Genomic DNA, 25580 nt, shown 5'->3' on the forward strand with positions numbered 1-25580 from the left:
AGAGAGGAAGCGTTTGCTTGGCTGCTGCAGCATCACTCTCAGCAGCGTGAGTGCAGTGAGGAGACCAGCAGCAACTCTCTCTCAGCTGATATAACAGTCCGCTGGACTTAACCTCAAGTTTCTGGAGGAAGAACCCGAACCCCTCTTTCTCTGCCACCAGCCAGTGGAACAGAAATAATTTTACACCGATTCCCTTTCCCCCGTTAACCACCAAGGAGGGGAATGCCATCGATAAATATGAAACTGGAGATGGTGACCATCATCGCCTGTGAAGTAGACACCGAGGTGTTTACATCAGACAAACTGCAGGTAGGCTAAAAGGTTTTCACCACATAACGCACAGTGCAGCTGATCCCTGTGGTTGTGCCCTTGTGGTGTGCTTGTGCAGCGGCTTGCTTAGGACTGACTGCGCGCTGCCCCTGTCGGAGGGGCATGCATGTATTGGTGACGTTGAATGCAGCCCTCCGTCAGACGAGGATTTTTATCAATGGGAGCCGCAACTCAGAGAGACGCACGACCCGCGCCGTGCGCACGGCACAGTGATTGACGCTGGATGAATTGCAGAAATGGGTAGACGAGGCAAGAAAAGGACACGCAAAAAAAAATCCTCAATGCACCATTTGTTGTGTAACTTTTGGAGCGGGAGCTCAGCCTATTAGGAGACGATGCGCAAGCTGAATGGGAGGGTGTGATGAGATGAATTGGCCATGCAAGGCACATGCAGGGGAAGAAGTGAGGCAGTTTTAGACGCAGTGGCAAAAATACTCTTGTCTCCCTCTATCTCTTCTCTCCCAGCAGCATTGCAGGTGCACTAGATTATAAAGGATACCTAAAAAGGGCCATAACAATCGAGAGATATTAAAACAAACGTCATATGAATGCTAACAAACTGTAATATAATTAAGCCAACCATAAAAGCCGGAAGGGCTGCTATTATTGTTGCCATATGGAATAAAAATGCAGTTGTCAGTTTTTTGTCCTCTGTAACATTGAGTATGATTTGCCCTAACTTAAAGTACATTCAGGCCACTAAACTCAGTATTGACTGACCTTAAGTGTCCCAGTCATATTTTATTGACTTGTCCTATTAGGGCAGGTACAGGTAGGTTATTCGATATGGGGCCTGTCACTCACAGAGCATGGAAGCAGTGGTGCCTGGGGATCCCACCTTTGGCACTCGCACATGCCAGTTATGGGGCTTAAAAGGCCATACAGATGGTCTGCCAAAGTTTGGCTCACCCACTAAACCCTTTGGAAATTCCATGTCAGAATATATTCCCTCGCCTGCTGGCTGCTTGTCTGATTTGTCCCATCACCAAGAGAAAAAGAATAAAAGAAACCAAGCTACAGTGGAGTCTCAACACAAGCCTGATCGCCCAAAACAAACAGTGTGTTTTCAGAGAGACACACATGCATAGTTTGCCAGTGTATATGCTATTCAGCTTATTTGATTGCAACCAAAATCAGCAGTTGTAGGCTGGATAGCACCCCACCCTCATCCCAACAGCACCTTGGGCAGCCATATTTTGTCACTTTCTTCTTCAAACTCCATGTGTATCAATAACCTTCCACCAGGAGCATGCACGTCTATATGAAATGTCTAATTGTCTGTGTCTGGGAAGGCTTGAAATGTGTGTAAGAATGGCATGTGACAGTATTTTTTATGGTACTAAAAAAAATACCCCACACAATGAACATAAACAACACACTGCTGACCCACCCTGAGGTCTGCATTCCCCCTCAGTGAGCCGAGCAGCTGCTGTGCTGTGTTTGCTCCCAACTCTCATTCCACTTTCTAACCAGTGCAGGCCAGCCAAGGTGAAACACACCAATGTGTCACGCCGCAGCAGTTGTCCTGTAATTATAGTGCAGCGTTCATCATCTTTAAGATTTTCCAAGGACTCTGGGTGAAAAAGAAAGAATCGCTGTCAGGGTATTAACTGTGAAACCTCAGAGGTGTTGACTGTGCAGGGTTTTCTGCTGCACACAACTTATGATACTCCTAACCATAACATATTGTCAAAGAGCGGAGTCAGTGATTCTGGAGAATGCTTGTTGTCAAAAATCTGCAAATATCTCCTTAAGATCCACTACCTGTCTGTACTGTGAGCGCTGAAAAAATAATCCAGTCTTAATAATACACAGCCTTTGCTCTGTAAATTGGAATTCTATTAGCTATGGTTGTAAGTCCCCTTTGTTTACACACCTCTGTTTACATACATAGTTTATGGAGCCTACAGGCTGTGTATAACACCAGATTTTTCCCCCAGCGTGCACACAGTACAGAGAGTTATCGTTGTGAGGAGATATTAACTTTGACAACAAACGTTCCCCAGAATCGCTGACTCTACCTTTAATGTCTATTCATTTACAAGACAGGGCTTATGCTAGTGTGTCGCAACTACGATCATACAATTTTTTACTTTCGTTTTGAATTTGTTGAAACTACTAGTGTTCTGAGTTTTGCCATCCACCCCATGACCAAACAGGCCTCACTAATGCTTCCTATCAGGCAGCTTTTAATCAGCCCGCCCCTCTCAGACTCACCTGAGGAAAAGGTGGTCCGTACACAATCAAAAGAGCAGACAGAGGGCTGCCTTTGGAAATGACACAGAGAACAGAGCTAATCCCGGTTTTCTGGCACACAAAGCGATGGAGAGAGAGAGAGAGAGAGCTGGGGGAGAGAGCAGATTATTTAAGCAGGGCATGTGTGGTCGGGCCTACGATTTTGAGCTGACCTCCATGTCAGCCCACGCTCTTGTTTTTGTTATCATTCAACAAGATCCGAGCCTGTCTCTCTGGCTCCTGCTTTTATTAATATCTTCAAGTCTATAATCACAAGGCTCTTGTTCTTGGCGCAAAGCACTCTTTTGCTGATCCCTTCACAGAAAGATTATAGGCAATTGCAGTGGTGCTTGAATAAGGCGACATGAAAAACATTGGTGAATGGTTGTTGTTGTTTTTTAATTAGAAGATGTGCTGCTGTGTGACTGACTGTGGTGCTTTGGAGCCTTTTGTTTTGAACCGGTTGAAAAATGGCTTGCTCACACCTTGGCTCAATCCATGCTGGTTATATCATTATTGGGGCAAACACTTAGGCTGTGTAGACAGAGCAGGTTGTTGTTGCTTTTGAAAATGGCAGGATTGCTGGTAGAATAGGCTCTTCATACCAAAGGGCTTTGTGTCAATTCTTGGAGAAAACAGAAGGACTATTGTTGTTGTGAAGTTTAATGAGGCCAGAGCTGTGGGAAGGCTCTATGGTGTGTGTGTTCGACTCTATCATTACCTGGAAAATGTAGCAGCATCAGCAGATGAAAAAGCACATGACACATAGTGAAGGTCACAGCACGTTGGTGGGCAGGGAATGCGTTACAGGACACGGAGCAGGTGACGCACGCCTTTACAGTAACCTCACATGCCTGATGTGATAGTGGCATTTACATCTGCTCTATGCATTTATTCACTCTCCAGTTTCATCGTTGTATATATTTGCTCCTTGAGGTATACATAATTATTCAGCCTGTCAACCTGCTCTTTTTTCTGGTCAAGTGCCTCTCTGGCTTCCGTCTGTCACTGAATTAAATGGGTTTTAATTAGGAAGCTCTAGGACAAAACTGGGCTCTGATATTAGGACCCATTCACACATTATTATAGAGAAACTATAGTATCAGACACTGTATTGCAAGCAGCTATTTTTGACTTTATCTTGCTCTCCCACACATAGAACACTGTAGTAACACTGACACAGTCATACACTCCAACCACAACAGTGAGTCAGCGTACTCACAGACCTACAGACAAACAACTCAGTCAGCAAACACACACACACACACAACTCCATGCCAAGGACGCTTGTAGAAGTTTCCGTCCACCTGCGACCCTTTCCGTCTTTCCTTCTGTCTCTGTGTCTCTCTGTCACTCGTGTCACATGTCTGTTGTTGTCATGCGTTATCGTCACAGAAAATGATGCTTGTTAGGAAGGTGGAGAGCTTGATGACTAATCCGCTATTTGTAGTTCAGCACAACTGGAGTGATTTTGCTGACGTCCCTGATGTTTTTGTTCTTCCTCACTTGCTTCTTGTTGTTGCCGTCTTTTTTTGTGATTTGCTTTAGTGCAAGCACCTTAGCAACAAAACAATTAATAAGTGTGTAATTTTATGTGACTTGTAACGGCTTATGTAGGACTCCGATGTGTAATATTTAACACAATTACCCGATATTTCCACCTGTGTAGAGGCTAACATTGTTATTTTTTCTAAATTAATCCTCTGATTATTTTCTTGATTATTCATATGAAATGTCATATTGTGAAAAATTCCCATCACTTATCCTCAATCAATGTTGACCTTTTTAAATTGCTACCAACCAGACCAGATCCAAGTTTTTAAGTATCATACTGTTGCGTACATCTATAGGGGAGAACGGGGAATCTAGGCAATGGCCGTGAAAGAGAGGACCTCATGGTGATGTTGTAAGCATGTTTTTTTCACAAAATGTCTTTTTTGCATGTAAAAGTACATTTTCTTGCTGTCAACTTAATCGATTGTTGTGCCAAAGCAAATTGATTCAGGTATAAAAACTTCTATCAAACATGTTGATGAACTACCAACATATGAAACCATGTGATGATGATAACTGAAGATTAGCTTGAATTGCCGAGAGAGGTAGTTTTTTCTCAAATTGTGGCAGTGGGGTAAAGTGGGACAAATGCTGTGGGGTAAAGTGAGACAGTGTCTGTGCCCTCTTTTAATGAATCCATTATATTTGAGGTAGCAAGGAGACTAGTTTGAATAAGACAAAAGACAATGTGGGCTGGAGGTAGGGGTTGATGGTTGAAGGGGTGTTAACAGGTTCATGGTTTGTATGTGGGGGACAGGAGAGTGACCTTTAACATCAATAGACTCTATGTAATATGTCTTTATTCAATGAATGATCCCAATAAAACAAATGCAGAAAAATATTAATCAAAGACTCAAAAGATGGAAAATGACAGCTGGGTCTAGTCCTGTGTTCCAGGCTGTTCTAGCTAGTTCAGATTGTTATTTGACCCCCAGACACTAGCTGGCTCCAAGGGTCCTGTGTTCTGTACCCCGGACTGTGTTTTAATCTAACTGGTTATATCTGTCATTTGAATGTAAATTATTGAATATGAATTATATGTTGTATTTGATCAGAGTTACTTTCAAGTGTTTGGAAAAATGTTTTGCTTAATTGACCAAACCCCATGATTCTGTTACTAGTCCGACATTAGTTTTGGAATATGTAGTTTTCAAGCTAGCTGTCAGGATTCTAACTGTTACAACATGTTTTGTTATGGTAGTTTCAGAGTGGAAAAAGTAAGTGGATCAGTTTACCCCCTTGTTTTCTATGGTATGTCTCAGTTTACCCCACATCTGGGGTAAAGTGAGACACAAGACAACTTTTTTTTTAAACAATCATATTTTCACTGCCCTTTGTCTTGAATAAATTCTGCTAATGCCCATTTCTAGTGAACATCCTGAATTAATGGGAAATGTGTAAATTTGACTAGTTAGTAGGCCCACTTTCCCTGGGACACTGACATACATCTAGTGCCATACTCATCAAACATAAATCAGGGAGGAATTTTAATATGACCCTCCTGGTCAGGCATTTCAAAACACTGTTGTGTTGCACTCTGACTATAGTTGTTGGGTTGAAGGCAGAGGAGCAGAGAGGCAGCAGGACAGCCGGGCTTGGATTTAGACGGTGACAGTGTCATGTTCTCTATTGGTCTGAAACCAGATCCGCATCTCGGCTAGGTTGAGCGATCCTGGGCCAGAGCAGTGGGGCTCAGGTGTGCCTGCTCCCCCAGTCTGGGCAATATTAGGCAGGTAGAGATGGGCAGCTCACATTGGCCCTGAAACCCAAGAGTTGTGCCGGGGCTCTGGTGTCAGCTAAAGGTTAGCGCTGCGTCCGTTAGGGTGACGTAGAACAAAGGACAGTCTCCTGGGTGGGGGGTGTCTGGTTACCATGTGGCCAAGACAACACGCCTATGAAGTGATAAGATTAGAAGCAAAGAAAAAAAGGTAAGAGACTCACAATAAACTGGCCAAGGAAGAAAGAGGAGGAAACAGCGTCACACAATGATTGGCCTTTGTTTTTGAAATTGCTGGTCGGACACAATTTTCCGGTCAGAATTTCTAATAGCTTTTCCAGTCCAACACAAACAGTTCTAGAAAGACAAGGGCTAATTTAAGTGCCTAAAATAGCAACGCCAATCCCATGACCTTAAAAGAATACAGTTAAGGACTTCAGACCATTGTTTCCACAAGCTAGAGGTGAACTATATATATATAATATATATATATTTTAAGTAAACCTACATAAAGTACTGCTGAAAAGGAAAAGTCGTTCAATCCAAAACTGATCAACTACAACTTTATTCAAGCTGAAATTACAAAAAAAAAGTTAAGCTTCTTTTTATTAGTATTATAAAAATGATAAGGGGCATTTTTATAATATTTTGCCATTCTATTAAGTCTATTAAGTGTTCTGAATATAGTTAAACTGGGACAGTCAGACAGAGTAGATCAAAGCTACCTACATTCAACACCACACACTGTAGTGGAAGTATTTAGTCATCTGACTTTGTAAAAAAAAAGAACATTCCCATCCAAAAATATGACATTGCAATTTTTTTTCATTTCTGCCATGCTCCAGTTAGTAATGCTTGATCATCCCCACAGCTGTGTGCTATTTGCCAACAGACAGATAAAAAAGAGGGTAAAATGAAAGAGAGCAGAGAGAAAGAGCCCATCTGCCTATATCGCGGTGGCCTAAGGTAAGAACTGCAGCATCTCTTAGCCACCTTACGTAAAGTTGTGTAACACTTTCGATTACCTTCTCCTCTTAAGTGTGTGAATCTGCGTGGGAGACTCTGTAGAAACATTGCTTGTTAAGAGTCTTGTGTGTGTGTGTGTGTGTGTGTGTGTGTGTGTAAAAGCTACTGCCTCAATAAAAACCATAACATTGTAATGGGATGAATGTGCCCCCTCATGCTGTAAACTGATTCCAATCTCCCTGCCGTGGACACACTGTTCCCTGGGGGAACGGCAGTGTAGCGCCGCTGCGACGGCCCCTGTGTCGATACCGCTCCCTGCCCAAGCTATTGATCCCGCTGTAATAACACTTACCCCATTCGCATGCCTCCCTTGTGCTTATGGGACTCTCACAATAAACACAAAGTTATTAATCATATTTTGTAATAGGCCTACCAAGGATTTGCTGCCATGCTAACATTACCAGCTGCTTTGACAGAAGCCGGGGTTTGCCTGTGTGTTGTGAGCGTTGGGTCACCAACACGCACACAGCCTCGGAGTAATCCACTGATATTGAGTCTGTGACAACACATAACGTCATCCTAAATCCTCCGCAAGCTATTTGTGTCATTATATTAAAGATAGAGGTCAGTTGGTGGCGACGTAGCTAGGTCAGGTGCTGTATTGACTTTCATGACAACATACATTTGTTTCTTCTGTTCCCACTCAACAAACTAAACACACTTTTAAGAAAGGTTCAAGACAAGAGTAATATACATAAAATACAACTGTCACGTAGGCTATAATGTTGCATTAGCAGCACTGTTAGCCTCAGACAGCTAGCGCAATGGCTAGCTTGGTTAGCAGTAGCATTACCTGCAGAAAGGGTAAATAAACAAATCACAAATCAGCTCAAATGAAAAGAGTACATGAACATAATACCCCATCAATAATATTTGGGAAGTAGATTATAGATGAAAGTCCAAATTTGCTTAACCCATTGATGACGGCTGCTGCGCGATGCCACATTGGCTCTCCTGCCTGATGCTGCGTCGCGCAGCATTATTACTTTATCTAATTTTCATGGCATTCCCAGCATAGAATGCACTGTCATTGGTTCAATTACACATGAGGTGGGTTTTGTTGATTTTTTTAAGACCACGTGACCACCCAAAAGTTGTGTGGTTTGCCGAAAATCACGTCAATCAAAAAAATTTTAAATTTAAAAATTAAACAAAATAATAAAAAAAATACGCCGGCTATGTCAGCGACAGAACAGTTAGTGGCGTTTGGTGCGCAGAATCAAGGTCTACTATAGACTACTGACGAAAATCACACAACACATTGCATCTATTTATTAACAATATTTAATAATTTTCTAATTCATCTAATTTTGACGATTTTTAGAAATATTCGTTGGTTTGTAAGCGCTAAGGGAGCATGTTTAAATAAAACCTGTGAACCTTAACTTTTAAATGTATTTTATTTCATGTTTCTATGTGCTACATAGGCTTAGATATTAAGGTTTTGGTAGACTTGACAATTCGTACAATTTTTTCAGAAAACCCTCAGGCATTAAGGACATGCATCCTAGATCGCCATAGTCATCAATGGGTTAATCATAGACGAGACAAAAGCCTGAATGTAACCATGTCGGTTAAACTGCTACATAACTGTAGTGGTTGCTACTAGTTACAAAACACTTAACTGAAACTGGTTGATATCAAGTTTCACATCAACAGCTCAGTTGATTGAGGGCTGATAACCTGTTAACAGAAACATCTTTGTCTTCAGTGGTAATGTTTAGCAGCTGAAAGGTCTGCCGGGTTTTAAACATCATACATTTTCATGTCCCAGGTGATAGTTGTAACTGCACACGGACGTGAGTGCAATGGAAAGTTGGCTCTCTTCTATGGAAAGGTCATGGAAAAACATTCTAGAATGTGATAAGCAAAAAATGTGCTGGAACAAACGTGCATGCAGGTATGAGATTTATCATACAACCCCATCTGTTATCTTTTGTTTAGACCTCATTACACTGGTTCCAGTTTTGCCCTTTAGGGGGGACGGTAATTAAAAATCATAGTCCACAAACTTAAGAAATACATTTTTTAGTCTATTTTTAGTCCAGCAATGTCACTGACTCACCTCGAAGGCTCATGGCCTAGTTTGTTGGTTTTCACCCAAATCCCATTAATGCACGGGGGTCCAAATTAGACTGGGCTAAAGCCATGCACGTGTCGAAGAGACAGATGAAAAAAAACACGGAATAACCCATTCTTTGCATCCCAATTAGGCTCTGTTAATCTTTTCATTTTGATCTATAATGCCAAACGGTGTTATTCAGTAAACATAGATTTGATCTATCTGCGGATTACAGTCATGGATTTTTGTATCCGAGTGCCAATGTGATTTAAATACTGCACTAGCCTAAATGGGATTTAGGTTTAGGTTTAAAGGGAAAGACAGGGGTCAAAACAGAGCCTTGGGACTCAGTCTGTGATTTGAAACGCTATGGCTGCAAATTTCTCCACAGGAAAAGCATGCTTATAGGTGCAGAATTGGTACTAGGAAATGATAATTTTATGGTCTGCTGTTTATTGGCTCAATGAACCAGTTAGTCGCCTATAAAGAAAACGGTGAAGAAATGCTCATCACATTTTCCAAGAGGCAAGACTCAAACATATACTATCACTGAACAATAAGAAAAGTAGCAAAGGTGTACATTAAATGAGCCAATACCTCAGAGAGATTGCAATTTTTTTAAACGATCACAATCAACTCTTTCTTTCATCTGCTCAATGCTTGTTTGACTTATTTTAATACTATCATATAATAACGATCCATATTAGATCTTTTCATGCTTTTCAATTGCTCTCCCCAAATGTAGCTGTTACATTAATGCAGAAGCTTTTATTTTTCTGGTTTTTAGTTTTTTCGTCTATTCTTGAACGTTTAGTTTATTTGGCAGCAGGCGGCTGATCAAAAGACTGATGTGGCTTGTTAATTCTCCCCAGTGAAGGAGAACAAAGAGTGGAATATGGGAGCCTTAATTAACTCCCTAAACGTCACAAACAGTTGACAGGGACGACAATAAAAGTCGACAGCACATTAGAGCTTTTGTGTGGAACATCACAGTTTGAATGACACATTTGCTGAGAATATTTTGTTGTTTATGCAGACGTCTTGAAGTGTGTTATCGGTCAGGGTGTTTACCGTGCAAACAGAACCGGATGGACCTGAAGCTCTGCTAATTGTCACTGATCCCTACGCTTTGTAGAAACGTAATCCTCCTTTTACATAGGATGGCAAAACACTCAAGTCACACAGTCAATTGTCGAGCCTGTAACACACCTAATGATTCATTACCCGGAAGAGCTGTAAAGTCAGCATACTCTAGATACTTTTGTCATTCCAGTTTTTACTCTGTACCCTGTTTGCTCCTGCGCTTTTCTCACAATCACTGCCATTTATTGTTGTGACGCCTGGCTTTGCCCCGGATGAAACCCCCGTCGACATCGCCCAATAGCCCTGCACCCTCTTCATAGTAGTCGTCTCTTTATTTCAGATTATTTTATGTCCACCAGCTGGCCTCCCTGTGCTGCTGAATGTGAGTCATTCCTGCAGACATGTCCTGTTGCCACCGTGATGACAGCTTTTCCATTACTGTCAGGGACATAACTGCCTCATTACCCAAGAGGCAATCTGCTCAAGGATGGCTCCTGCAGCCACCACCGCCACCGCCGGTGATGCTGCACTTCTCAAGCTAAGCTTTGCATCGCTCCATATTGGATTTGTATTGTGCTCGGCCGCTTTCTGTCTCGTTCTTTGGCCTCTTTGTATGATGGCATGTCAACACTCAAAATTTGATTTATTTCACTTCTCTCTAAGTAAACAGTATAGTTGGGACTCATATTACATAATAAAACAAAATTGGTTAAATGAATTCTTTGAAATTCAAATGTGCGGTTCAAGCACTGTAGTTCAACTTTTTATTTATTTTACTTAGAAGAACATAGATCACTTGCACTTCTCTCGATCGTACCTTAAAGCTAAAGTGAGTAACTTTTTCATATAAATGTATGTCGGTTACATTCAAGTCATCGCTAAGCGACTTGACACAGTTGATTAAGTCTATCAGCTCCACAAAACTCTCTCTGTATTTCTCAGTATATGGCGGAATTCACAAACTGGTGTTGTCGCCCCCTGACACCGCCCATGAAGCGACCAAAAAAGGTTTCAGTTGTTGATTCTACTGCTAAGAGAAAGGTATAAAATCAATGCTTACTCAACTAAGGCCAAGCTCATGTGGATGTGCCGACATTGTTGTTGTTATTACTCATGGGGGCAACGGAAGTAACGCACTATAGCTTAAATGTTTACTACCAGAAGCCTTCTGTGAGCTATCAAGAGGACTTTGTTTACTGTTAACTATGTTGTTCGTCCAACCCCTGCAGCAGGAAACATGACAGCTTCTTCGGTGCGTGGGAAAATAATACTCAGCTAAAACTTTTCAAAGACTCCTTCTGTTGGTGAAAATCTGAAAAGAAACAGCTTAACAATGTATTTCCCTACTGATGCGATAAATAAAAAGATAACCTTTTGACTTCTTTTAAAAAGAAGCTAACCTCTAATCTGTTATTACCTTAGTATAGGGACGGGATGAAGGAGACAATGTGGGACAGGAGAGGAAGGGAAATCGGCCTGTCAAGGTACGCCTTGGGTGTTATGTAAAGGTGACATAGAGAAGGCACGTGGTCAGCAATAAAGGCAACACTTGCCGTTTCAATCAAGCAAAGTTGACGGCTATTTGTGACTTCACACTTCCCCATCCATTTTTCCTGTTAGATAAATAGCGTCTGTAAAACATGTGAGAAGGAATAATGTGGATGATGTGCAGGAAGGTTGTTTTTTTTTCTTCACATTTCATCTCTAAATGTATATCCAGTTTTCTCTTGTCTTGTGTTATTGAGCTTCTGTACGTGAGAGTCATCAAACTTTCCGTCCGGCTTCGTCAATAGATGTTGTTAAAAGATGCGTTGCGAATGAAGCAAAAGCACATGCTGTCTCCTCTATCACTCACTGTCCTAAAGCTCTCACTCACTGGAAATACTGTAGGAGCAGGTGGTGGATCAAGCTGTGTGTGTGTGTGTGTGTGTGTGTGTGTGTGTGTGTGTGTGTGTGTGTGAGTGCGCAAGTGTGCGTGTACAAAATCAGTCTGCTGACAAGCTAACCGGCGTCCTTCAGTTGTGCTTAGACGCTAATAGTGCTACCAGGCAGTCACATTATTTTACCATGCAGACATGACCTGTGTGTGTGTGTGTGTGTGTGTGTGTGTGTGTGTGTGTGTAATCCTGAACACATTGTGCACATCACCCACATGCTTGCTCACTTGCAAAGTCTCTCTCTCTCTCTCTCTCTCTCTCTCACACTCACACACACACACACACACACACACACACACACAATGCACGAAGAGAACAAAGGGAGTGGGTCACCTCAGGGAACATTGCGATGGCAGATGAGCCGTCCACTTTTCAGCTCTATGTCACTGAACACCCCTCTCCTCTTCCTCACCCCCACCCCACCCCCCTCCTCTTCCTCCACTCAATCCCTTAGGATGTCCGCTCATAGAGAACACATAAATTAGTGATCAAGAGCGCTCACTTGTTGCACGCCAATCAGCTGTGTGTGTATCAGCATCAGAGTGCAGGGTTAAAAACAAACAGTACATGCTATTATGGAACATGATCTTGGAGCTTTTCCCACATCGCTCCTCGTGCCAAAACATGAATTTAGTTTAAGGAAGTGCCCACGGCGATGTGTTTTTGTATTTGTGTGTGTGTGAGAAAGACTACCTTATCGGTTATCACACATGGAGTTTGATGACATGTGAGTCATAGTAGCTGGCTTAAGGCTCATGGAAAATTCACGGTTTGAATGAGGGCCTAAGTGGGCTCTGCAGATACTGAAGACCAAACAAATGATGTGTTGTCATTCTCAAGGCAATTGCGATTAAACCGAAATCATATGAGTTTGCAAACAAACAGTATTGTGTTAAAAATGCTCGAGTTTCATTGAAATGCTCTTCCATGACGTATTCAATATTGTTGTTGTTTTTGACTGATATTCCATGAATTACCAAGCCGGAAAAAAAAGTATTTCAACAGAGTTTTAGTTGAGATCATACTATGAAATATTCATGCTCCCAAGTTAGCTAATTATTTACCTTAAAGAGGACCTATGATGCTTTTTGACTTTTATGACCTATAAACGTTGTTATGATGATTCATAGTCATGCTTAACCATACTAAATTATCAAATAATGACTTACATGCATTTCGACGTATTCCCTGCTGACCGTCTGGGGTGTCTGTGCAGAGCACTAAACACTATTCTAGCCAGTCGAGAAGTCACGTGTTCAAAGCGGTCTACCCTTTGTAACTTCGTGACGTCGCATGTAACTTCGTGAAGTCACCACGCGGATGTTTCCATGTATGGTAATGCTGTCACTTCCCTGTTCGCGTCTGCCTCGCGCCCTTATAGGTCCATGCTCGCGCTTCCCGCCACTGAAAGTGTTCCGGAAGGAACGTAACCAATCACAACGGAGTGGGGTTTGCAGGAGGGGGGAGGGGAGCGGAGATTGCCGAAACACAGGCGGAGTGAGCGGAGATCGCCGAAGCACACACACTCAAGTGTTGACAGGACGTGCTGGATCGCCAAAATAAGAGAAAGAGCTTCCCGAAAATCTACATAGTTTTTTGTGATGTGATTCGTGTCAGGTTGCTCTATAGCAGTGTAAAACAAGAAATTAAGACCAGAAAAGTAGTATAATAGGTCCTCTTTAAAGCTGCATTCATCTTTTATCTGTTTTTTTTTTTAGATTAGCAGCAGAGAAATCTTCTTTGTGTACCGGTAATGTAAAAATGTGTCAACCGCAAATCGCTCTATGGGGATTTAGAGTTTGTTTTGGCTCATTCATTTGGTTTCATATTAAGTGACAGACTTCACTATTTTGGTTCACTTTCATCTTTCTTATCTGCATCCTTTCCAGACACAAAAGAAAGCACCGTTTTCAAGAAAAGGCTCCAATAAGCCGGCTGTACAATGCCTTGCCAGCATTCACAACAGAGAGACATTACAAACTAGCCGGCGGACATAACGAAGCATTTAAGAAAATATTGGACTTACATTCATCAGAGGGACAATAATATAACTTTAAACCAATGCTAATGTTCCTCTGTATCTGCTAGACATGTAAATAAACACACACAACATATCAACTTTTTAAGCCTACATTGGATAATACAGTAGATATAGTGATTTTATGTATCTATCATAATATTGAAAAGAGGGTTTGTACTGATTGTTCTGGCATCGAAAAACTGATTAAAACACAACTCAGGTTTGCAGAGGTTGACCCTCTAACATTTTATTACAATATTTTGCCACTTTGTTTTTTCTGCTGTGTATACACAATTAAAGGACGGAAGTGGTTTGGTTAACTACTAATTTGCAGGTGACCGTGAGAATCAATTTTAAATGAGAACACTTAACACTTGGCTGTCCCTGTGTCGTGGTGAGTCACACTCTTCCCTCTCCTCTTGCTTTTTGGGGACTGAAGCATATTCTAATTGCTACGTTCATCAGAAAATCTCATCATCCTGCAAAAAAGCAGTCAAGATATTCCCACATTCCTGTCTTGACCTGGCTCCCATGCTTCTTTAGAGTGCACCTTGTATGGTGAACAACAAACTGAAGACTAAAAATGGTATCACAGGGCCTTGAGGTGAAGTCACCTCTCAAGTTAAGCCAGTTTTACAAAGGCATCTAGTAAAGGCACAACCTGACTTACATGAGACCAACTGGAAATGAAACAAGAGGGGTAGGAGGGAGGATCATGAGAATGAAAAATTGTTGATCTGCTGATTCTTTATATGCTAATTGTTTAAATACAGTGTACGCCACAATGCAGCATTGCTGTGGTTCACAGCTTGCTCAGTCATTATCAACTCGGCATGTGTCAGACAAGTTCTGATGTAATTTCCCTGCAGAGATGCAGAGTACATGCTGTATCGTGGAGCATATTGTCATGCTAACAGTTGCTATAGGTACTTTGCTGTAGTGAAATGGACATGCATTAACTGCAGACTGCAAAATACGATAATCACGGTAAAAAATGTACAAGCAATATATTTAATATTTTATTGATCACTAAATATAAATAGTTTTCATTTTACTTTCAATCATAAAATGTCAAACAAGATAAACAAATGTATATTATTAAGATTCATCAAAAGGGCTCAGTACTTGCAGGTCAAGCGAGCACCAATTTTCAGTGTGCTGAGTTGAAGGATACCTGGTGTCACCCATCACCAGCCTGTCACTCATGTGCAGAGGCAGATCTCACAGCTCAGCCAGCCTTTCCATCCAGGTGAGAGGCACTGAGTCAGCCCAACAAGGGAAGTGATGTGGGTACTGTTTCACCTTTATGTTTCCCACTGCTTGAAAGTGAAAGAAAATATACTCAGACAAACATTCAGTCATGCAATAAAAATATTAATGTTTTACAGTTCAATATCATGGATATGCTTGATTTATGTAACAAAATCTTGCAGGAAATGTAGTAGATTAAAAACTTAATAAATAGCACAAAGGCACCATTCGAGGGGAACTACTGTGTTTATGACAATCTCTCCTCTCATCAGAATGGCAGTTCATTCAGTTCTTCATCTATCATCTTGGTTATTGGAAAGAAGACTTTGGGTTTGTGATCACATTTCCGCCCGTGCTGGGACATGGTCGGCTTGGAGACAAAGAAAAAGCGCTTCTCATTACTCAGAAAGCATCCCTCGTGGCGTCCCTTTCCCTTTTCCTTTCACCCTCCCGCTGAGCAACTTGATAGAGTCCACAGCTGGGGAGACCAATTTGGTGCCCATGGAGAGGATTGTGAAGAAAAAATAAAACATAGGAGATGAGGGAATACGTCACATGGGTATAGTTCAAGACAAAGTGTGGTGCATGAGGAGCAGCGGCTGGGGGGTGATCAGAGAAAAGGAGAGTTTTACACAAAGGGAATAAAAACACAGACGGAGAGAGTGAGGAAAGAGGAGTGCGAGACAGACGGCGTAAGAGAAAATGACAGGATGTTAGAAATCTAATTTCCCTATTAACTCAATAGCAAATGAAATGGGTGCAGAGCAGTTAGAGTCACGTCTGATGCTCAGACAGCGATGTCAAGTGAATAACTTAACACCCCCCCCTCATTATTTCACCATAAATCTTAAAGCTATGGTGTGTAACTTTTTCATATTAATGAATGTCGGTTACATTCAAGCCATTGCCAAACAGTTTGACAAAAAGTTGATTATGCCTATCAGCTCCACAAAACTCTCTCTGTATTTCTCAGTGTGGCAGCGTTTACAAACTGGTGTAACCCCCTGACACTGGCACTTGAGCTCAGAACAATCCCAAGAAGCGCCTAAAGGCCAGGACACACCAGCCCGATAATCGCCGTCGTCAAAAAAAAAGACGAATCTGTTTGGTGTGTGCCGTGACGTCGGCCGACGTAGAGGTCGTCGGGCTTGTTTTGAGCCTGTCGGCCGCCGATTGAACATGTTCAATCGGCGGCCGACCGTCTTTCATTTGGAGCAATTTGATTGGTGGAGGGCTAGCGAATCAGTGAAGCCCGGAAGTGAGGCGGGTAGCACAAACAGCTAACAACAGCTAGCCATCGTTTTAATGTGTTAGTTCGTTTCGTTTTGAGAGTACTACTCACATGCATCAACCCTTGTTGACTGCTCGACACCATGCTCGACACTCTCTGCTAAAAATTGTGCTCTTATGGTCCATAAATATAAATACGTATTTCTATCTATGTTTATGCTCTAGAGAGATGTCCAATCATTTCCGGCTTTCGTATTTTTTCGGGCCACAATACAGATTAGCGCCGCCTGCTGTTGTGGAGACATACGTCCCGCGAGTGTACGGAAAATAAACAGTTGTCTCGGTGTGTTCTTTGGCCGCGACGGGAAGATTGGAGCTTCCTGAAACGGCCGACTCCATTTTTTGCGTAGTCGGAACATGTCGGACTGGTGTGTCCTGGCCTTAAGAAATGTTTCAGTTGTTGATTCCACTGCTAAGAAAAAATCCAGGATGTACTGCTGAAGCTATAAAATCTATGCTCGATCACCAAAAGGCTTATCTCGTGTAGATGCGCCAACAGTGTTGTTGTAATTACCCAGAATTCCTCATGGGGGTGACAGAGGTTACGCACTATAGCTTTAAGCTCTGGAAAAAATAACAGTTAGTTGCATCCTCATAAGTGTGATACCCTTTCACGATACAATCCTCGTGGAATGTGTTTTATTATTCAAAAGACAACATGATTCACCATTAAACATAAAAATCATTGATCCAATCTCTCATCACATGTGTCCTTCTTTCTGTTTTCATATTCTACAGGAGAGGTTTGAAGCGTTGTTTAGAATCTACGACGAACAGACGACCTTCCAGATGTTCAAAAGCTTCCGGAGAGTCCGGATCAACTTCGGCACCCCAGAGGCCGCCGCGCGCGCTCTCAACGAGCTGCACGAGACCGAGTTCAATGGCAAGAAGCTCAAACTCTATTTTGCCCAAGTGAGTGTCTGGGAAAGGGCAGGCAGGGGGTCGTGGGACATGGAACATCTGAGGAAGATTAGTGCTTATTTACATGGAAAGTTACAGCACACACACACACACACACAGGAACAATAGAACTTAGAAAAAAATCACTTCTTCTGTTTGTTTTTTATATATATACATCTATAAATAGATAAACAGTATATATTTTTTGGGCTCTCATCTCTGAGATACACCTGAATGCTTCCACAGCCAACCAACATTGCTGTCAGACCTCATCAGCCACATGGTTGAACACATACATTCTTGATAGCTTAGCTGAATATGTACATGGAAACGAAAAGAAAAAAAACTGTGTTTTTAGTACACTACAAATACAAAACAAGAAGAGCATGTACAATCAGTTCTGTGAAATTGTTTGTTGTTTTAATAATTTGTGTTCATAAAGATGTCAGGTTTGAAGGGGACTAGATTTGGTTGTAGAGCAAAAGTTTAGATGTCTAGCTGTTTAATTATGCACTCTTTGGAGAGCCCTTGAATTACTATATTCCAGTGCGTGCGTGCGTGCGTGCGTGCGTGTGTGTGCGCGTGTGTGTGTGGCAAGTCCAGTCAACCTTTGAAATGTAGTCCCTGATGCCATGATGAAAAATAACTGTTATATGTAAGCTACATGTCTCAAAGAAAACCTATTTTAAACGTAGTTTTGCCCAGATGAATACACGTCATTTGGCTGGCTAACAATATAATTCCTGCTTCCTGGGAAACCACGAGTCAACTTATTATTGATGCCCGCTTTATCAGAAAATATCACATCTCAATTTGTGACCCTTGCTGGACATCTTAGTACTTTGATTTGAGAGGATTGAAGATTTACCAGTCAGACATAATCCACATGTAGGTATAGTAATAATGCCAATTGGCAGCTATCTGAATGTCAAAGTCCCCTTAGGGGACGGAGCCTGCTATTTGAGACGAAAAAAGACTGAAGCTGTGACTACAAAACTAATGTGCTTTCCTGCTCTGAAGTATCAAGATTACATAAAAAGTAGAGGACACTTTGACAACCTATGCCAACATAACCCTTTTTTTAGGGCTTTGCACTGCTGTTTCAAAGAAAAGAAACTGTGCATTTGTTTACTCAAACTATGGAAAGCCAGGCTTTTGTCACTTTACACATGCAGGTCGGCTGGAAGTTGCATTTGCAGTTATATTATTTATCTACTGTAAAGAGTCGGTGTACCATGAGCCATGTGTACAGATTAGAATAAAAGCAATTGCCAGAGGCATTTAACAGCCTGACATCACTTTGATCTCCTCATCAGTTGTCATCTTCTCTCTGATAGGTCCAGAACGGAGATGAAAACATCGACAAGTCCTACCTGGCCCCTCCACAGCCCACCAAACAGTTTCTGATCTCGCCGCCGGCCTCGCCACCGGTCGGCTGGAGCCAGAGTGATGACGCCTCGCCCGGCATCAACTACGACCTGCTGTGTGCGGTAGCCAAGCTAGGACCTGGTCAGTACTCAGTTCAAAAAGCGTGTGCAATACATTCAATACCTGGACGTACACAGATATAACAGATTAAACGGTGTATGGTCGGGTTATTTAAAAAAATCTATTTTGAGTCAGGTAACAGTCTGAACAGTCAACCAGATATAAATTAGGAAGATCTTTGTATACGCTTATGCAAGGTGTTAAACAAATGTTCTGTGTCTATGAAGCAATTAAGGCCATTATTGAATCATCAACAGTAATCTCTGGGAAGCCGCATTAGGTATAATTTACCTGATCCCAGCCTACAAGATGCGAATAAGAATAAGGTGACTGTTAAAAATGGATATGTCTATGTGAAAATGGCTGTTAACATAGGCTGTCAGGTTTCTGCTACGGTGTTACTGGGCACATGGTCACGATCAGGTAGAAACATAAAACACTTTTTAGAAGCCCATAAATGTAACCCACAGTGCTGCTGACCACCATCCGTCAATGTCAAAGGGTGCTTAACCCCCACCTGCTACATTCTGACAGCTAAAACAAAGTATGCAACATTAGTGTGTGTGTGTGTGTGTGTGTGTGTGTGTGTGTGTGTGTGTGTGTGTGTGTGTGTGCGTGCGCGTGCGCGTGCGCGTGCGCGTGCGTGTGCGTGTGCGTGTGTGTGTGTCTGTGTGTGTATGTGTTTTTATTTAAATCTAAATTGAACACTCGCTTAACTGTGATTGACAGTGATTGTCCAATGAGAGTGGCAGGCCTATCGAGCTGTTGAAGTGGTGCATTGTGAGACTATGGTAAAAAAAAAAACGGTTGCAGAAATTCAGGAACAATGCTGCCCCACTCTTTCAGCATGATGTCATGTACATTATTGTAAGTAGCCATTACTTGCATATTTAAGAACCTTTTTATAAGGCTCTGGTTTTAAAACGAGTCAGCTAGAGGCAACATTTTTTTAACCTACCTACAAGGAGCTAACATTAAAATGGGTGAATTGGCTAGCTAGCAGCTACATCTGGTAAACTCTTCCAGCATTTCACCTGACGCTTGCAGGCTACAAAGTAGAAGCCTGCTTTGTCTGAAATGAAGGACCGGGAAGGCAATCATCTAAAAATCAAAAATAGGACTTCAACTGAAAAAATACGAAGGATTATAATAGATTTGTTCCACTAGACCACAAATAGATCTCTTTTTTTTGCCGTTCCCATCCTCCATTATGCTTAGGCAGCTCAGCTCGGCACAGATAGGCCTACATTTTGGAAGGTTTTTAAGATGCTTCCCAAAAAAGCCTCTCTCTCTCTTCCCCGGCAGCTTTTTTCTTTCTGCTCAGAGGTAATGTTGCCTCTGTCTGCTATGCCGACAAGATGTTTAGATTGCAGCAACCTTTATGAAATGTCACCTTACACATGAAAGGTTGTGTCTTGTCCACAGTGTCTTTCCCCTGTTTGTGTATGTAGGGTTGTGCTCATGCTGGTGAAATGGAATACATTACTTGGAAGTCTGTGGTCACTAGGACTTTTTTATTATTATCGACAAAAACATAATTAAACTTTCCACATACTCACACACAGAAACAGACACACACACACACACACACACACACACACACACACACACACACACACACACACACACACACACACACACACACAGCGCTGCCCAGAGGTTCACCTTTGAGACGTTTTACTGTTACCATAGAAACAGTAAGCATCAGGAAACGGCTTTGTTCCTCCCCTCACACATCCTGGCATCTGAGATGAGATTAGCGTGACGGCTGCAGCACGGCACGCTGACTCCCTCTGTCAACCCTGTGTGGTAACAGCAGGCCTTCCATTCAGTGTCTCTCTCTCTCTCTCTCTCTCTCTCTCGCTCTCTGTTTGGCACCACAGTGAAAAAAGACACTAGACCAATTTCCTCCTGTCGGCAAGCTGTCTGATCTCATCGCCATGGCAACCGTGATACAATCTAGGGATTGTACCTTTTCAATCTCTGTGTATGTCCGTTTGAGTCTGGCATCTGGACAAAAATGGCAAAGAGCTGTACAGAGGCAGAGGAAAGTCTTGTTTCTGTTTTTCTTCTTGAAGACACGTCCGTCCACCTTATCCTTGTACAATGCGATGGACAGACAAACAGAAGATTATTTTGTGCTGTAATAATGATTAAAAAAAATCAGTAGATCATTTCAGCCAGAGCTGGAGTCTGTCTCTCCAGGCATTGTTGCTCCTACAATATTTTTTACTAACTACAATGTAATTAATGTAGGCCTACCTGAGTAACAAATATACACTTAAAGCTTAGTCAATGCAGGATCTCAGATCTAAATCATAATCTATGAAAAATGATTATAACTGATGCGTTGAATTTAAATCTCATGTAAATCTCAATATACTGTTGGGTAGTAAAAAGCATACAGTAGCCTATATGACTGATTACAATATGTTATAAGTTGATCAAAGGTTATACAAGTCTTAATCTGCAAAGAAACAACTGAATGTTACTATCAATTAAATGTAGTGCCCAAAATAGAACAATAATTCCCTCTGAAATATAGTGGATTGAAAGTTGAAGTAGTAGGTAAATCGGCTCAACATTTCACTCTCTCAAAGGACGAGGTAAAGTGGTAATGCTTCTCTCTGAACACTATAGTCTATAGCCCAGTTCCTACTGAAGACGTAACACAGCCACAAACACTGAGTTGTCTAAAACGCTAAATTCTTTCCTCTTACTGCTCGGCACCGTTGCTCTTAGCAAACGACATTCAAAGAAGAAGAAATCAAGCATTTTTTAGTCATGTATTATTTTCAGTCATGTATTAACAAATTTGGTGTTTCAGAGAGTACTTTGTCTGAATGTAATGACTCAAAGGAAACAACAATGCCTTTGATTGTGGAAAACAATGTGTCATAGAGGAATTAAGTCATATCAGGCTTTGGCTTGACAAAGTCTTGAAAAAATGTAGCTACTTACTTTGCACAACTACTTCTTCAATATTTCAAATCAGATAGGTATATTTAAAGGTGCAGTATGTAACTTTGAGTGTGTCAAGGAGGTGAACCTTTCTGTAAGATATATTCTCATAACATAAAATTGGATCCCTGGAACACTGTCTGAAGAAAGAAAGCTTCCTGAAAAGTTACTGTTTCACTTGTGTTGCTTACAGCAGCAGGGCCAACAGTTTGGTTCACAAACGTATTCTAGCCTTACCTTTGGTTCCAAGTGCCTCAAAATGATTTTGTTTTCGATTTATGATGATAGAATCAATCAACACTAAGAATCACATGTAGAGTAGGTGTGTTTTGTAAACTAACTTCAGGCTCTGCAAATATAAACAAATATCCCTCCTCTGAAACTGCCTAGCGCACGTTTAAAAAAAATATTTTTATCCCCCTTCCTCTTTCCATCCCTGCCCTTCTCCTGTCCCTCTCTCCTACAGGGGAAAAGTACGAGCTCCACGCGGGGACAGAGTCAACCCCCAGCGTGGTGGTTCACGTGTGTGAGACCGGAGAGGCGGAGGAAGCCGGCAGTCAGCCAAAGCATCAGATCGTCCAGACCAGACGTCCCGACGGACCCCCGGAAGTCTTTAACTAGAGAGGCTCCCCCTCCCCCACCCCCCCTTTGAGACCGGCGCGGCCCCCTGACCGCCCCTTAAAAAACCCCGCAACACACCTGACCTGTCTCTCTCGTCTCTGCACTCACAGAGAGCGTCGATTGCCCCTCATTTCAGTTCAACTACAAGCAAAAACACACCAACAGAACATTGCTCGAAGACGGTGTTTTGTGGGGAGCGCAGCGATTGGAATGAGGCGGCCTGAAGGGGATGGATGGATGAGAATCACACACACACTCATCACATTCTGCGGACAGAACCCCCCAACTTTTTTCATGCCAGGGGTGGGAATACCTGTCCCAACGCAGGCACCTGTCAATTAATCACACACACTCAGCTCTCATTGCTAGTCCTGCTCAGTAGTTAGTTAGTTAGCCTGTTAGCTTGTACCTCTCCTTTTCGTCTGACAGTTGTGTGTACAATAACCTTCGGTTGAAGTTAAATCGATATCTCTAAACGAAGACATATTCCTTCTTCGCTTCGCTTCTATTTTTTTTTTTTTTTGTGATTCCGGGTTAAATATAAATATATATAAATGTCAATTTTTTTCAATCTTTTTCACCCATCTGCTGGTTTGTCGCCATATGCATCAAGATTGAGTGTGTAATGTTCCCGCTCTTGTCTGCATGTATATACTTTATTACAAAAAAAAGAATACATACAGAAACACAAATACTAACTAAGATATATCAAGAAAAAGAAACCTATTTAACATCACACACAGCACGAAAACACCATTTGTGACTAACAAAGTTGTGGTGGTTGTTTGAATCTTTTCTTTGGCTCGTTTTTCTTCTTTTTTTCTTTTATTTTGGAGAGGTGTTGTTTTCTGCTAATCTATTTAGATGTGAATTCTTAGTACGTATTTGATACGCCGACACTTTTTTGCATGCTTAGTTACTTCTGTAGATGAGGAGCTGAGGTGTTCTTGTTGTTTGTGATGACAGGGAAATAGTGTGACGCTTTTGACGCAAGTGCATATCCCCCCGCGCAGAGTTTAAAGTGACGAGGTAGGGGGGCAAAAAAAAAGCTGAATGTCTTCAACGTCATGGCAAATTTGCATTTGTCGCTTTTGTTGGGATTTGACGGATCAGAGACAGTTAATCCCCCTCATTTTCCTTCAAGGGATTTTAGGGATGTTTGATTTCTTTCTTTTTTCTGATTCTGTTCTGTCGTATTCCACATGTTTTATCTCTTTGGTCACGTTGTTCGATCAAGCCCACTTTCTATATGTCGGGTTTCTTCTTCTGAAACCTACTACTGCTTGTTTTGCACTGAGTATCTCTTGATATCTCCAAGCAATTGTGGTGGCTCTCCGGAGTACTGCGCTGCTTCTCACTGTAAATAGCTGAGCAGTTGATTAGTTGGAAATAGTCCTTTTAGATTTTGTAGTTTTACCTGAAAGCATTTTGCTGAGAAAAAAGGGAAACAATTGAAAGTAGCCTCATGAGATACCAACCAAAGCATTCACTCACCTCATACTGTCATTGGAAATGTCAATGTAAAAATATTTTTCTCACTCAGAGACCCTTCATGTATGTTGTTGAAAAGCAGAAATAAATCTTATTGTATTATTTTGTATCTTACATTAGCACACACATACGTTTTTGCAGTATCTAGTTCAGTGAACTGAAAACGTTTTGACTCACTTTCTTAAATATTTTTTTTTGTGCAGGGTTAATTTCCCCAAATAGTCCCGTATCATATCAGCGTTGAACCTACTCATTCAATTGAATATTCCAATGCTTCAGAAGCAACATGAACAAATGTTCCTAACAGAGCTTTTGGGTGTAATCGGTGAGTCTAAACCTTATTTGTCACTAGGCAGCATGAAATCTTAAAATACTTTTTTTTTGCTATATACTATACTATTAGTAAGCAAAAGACAAGTCGGTCTGCATGGGAGCACTTTATTGTCAGTGTTTTGTTAACAGAACAAAAGTATTTCTCAATACAAAGTAGGAAGCACATTACATTTCTGTGTTTTTCTTTTCTTTTCTTTTCTCCTTTTATCTCAAGCTGAACACCTGGTAAGCCTTTTCACCAGCATATTGCAGTGTGTGAAACACTCCACTTTTTGCTAGCGTGAACCTTGGAAGAATTTCAGGCCTTTTGGATCAATGGGAGCGTACTACTGTAAAAGGTGTAGACAGTGCGGTACAGTTCTAGGTTTTACATAAGGCAGGATGACACTTCAAAAACAAAATCAATGTCTTTTGTTTTTTCGTGTTTCGTCCACAAGAAACATTCATCTTATCTTCTGAGAAAAGTTATTTGAGATGCACCAATGTTGGCAGAGTGCAGTTTTATTGGCACTACTGTGAAGCTGTCGCAGTTATGTAAGCAGCCGGTAGATCGGTGGAACTACTGACGTGGATTGTGATAAAGTGGAAGACGCTCATGAAGGTTTTTGTACTCTCTGTGGTCATGGTGTTTAAAACCGGGTGCATTTTGGTCACAGTTGAAATGAAAATGTATATTTATGTACATATGCCAAGTGTTTTTTTTTGTTTTTTTTGCTGAGGCCAGTCCCCGTGTGCAGTTTGTTACAGCTTCTCTTGGCAATGTTGTAATGGGAAACAAAGAAAAAAATACAAAAAATGTGTAACAATAAGTCCTGAATATGTTCGATCTAAAGCAACTGTCATTGTGTTGTGTTCAACGAGGACTGTGCTCGGATGTTTCTTTTGTTTCCTGGGAATGTCCACTAAAAAGGTCAATAATACCGTTTGTCACTGTTGTACTGTTTCTGTTGAAATATGAATATTGCGTCTTGTATCGTAGGAAATCCAGAAAACAAAGTAGCAAAACAAGCAATAATTTACAGTTCTATAATACCGGTATGTGTATTTTCATGTTCTGTACTTATTTCTCAGAGATGGTCTCTGTCTCTTACAGTATCCGCTTCTATTTGTGTAGTATAATAGCCATTTGTTTCACATAGAGAAATACATAAAAACTTATTCTTAAAAGCCATGTTTATTGTTGTTTATTTTAGGGGGCTACATACATGGAATGCAAATGGCGTTACAGAAACAAAATCTGAAGCATTTGCAATAGAGGCTATAAATGTGGGACTTGTTAGA

At 41.4% G+C, this 25580-nt stretch overlaps 1 protein-coding gene across 1 annotated transcript; it reads left to right on the plus strand.

The window, feature by feature from the left end:
* Window positions 1-210: 210 nt before the first annotated feature.
* rcan3 (regulator of calcineurin 3) lies at window positions 211-25415 on the plus strand. The gene is made up of 4 exons (XM_080041952.1): window positions 211-309; window positions 17244-17417; window positions 18743-18914; window positions 22321-25415. The coding sequence occupies exons 1-4, from the start codon at window positions 223-225 to the stop codon at window positions 22473-22475; spliced, it is 588 nt and encodes a 195-aa protein (XP_079898078.1). The 5' UTR covers window positions 211-222; the 3' UTR covers window positions 22476-25415.
* Window positions 25416-25580: the final 165 nt, after the last annotated feature.

This window comes from Ammodytes marinus, assembly GCF_949987685.1.
Source record: "Ammodytes marinus genome assembly, chromosome: 15".
Lineage (NCBI taxonomy): Eukaryota > Metazoa > Chordata > Actinopteri > Uranoscopiformes > Ammodytidae > Ammodytes > Ammodytes marinus.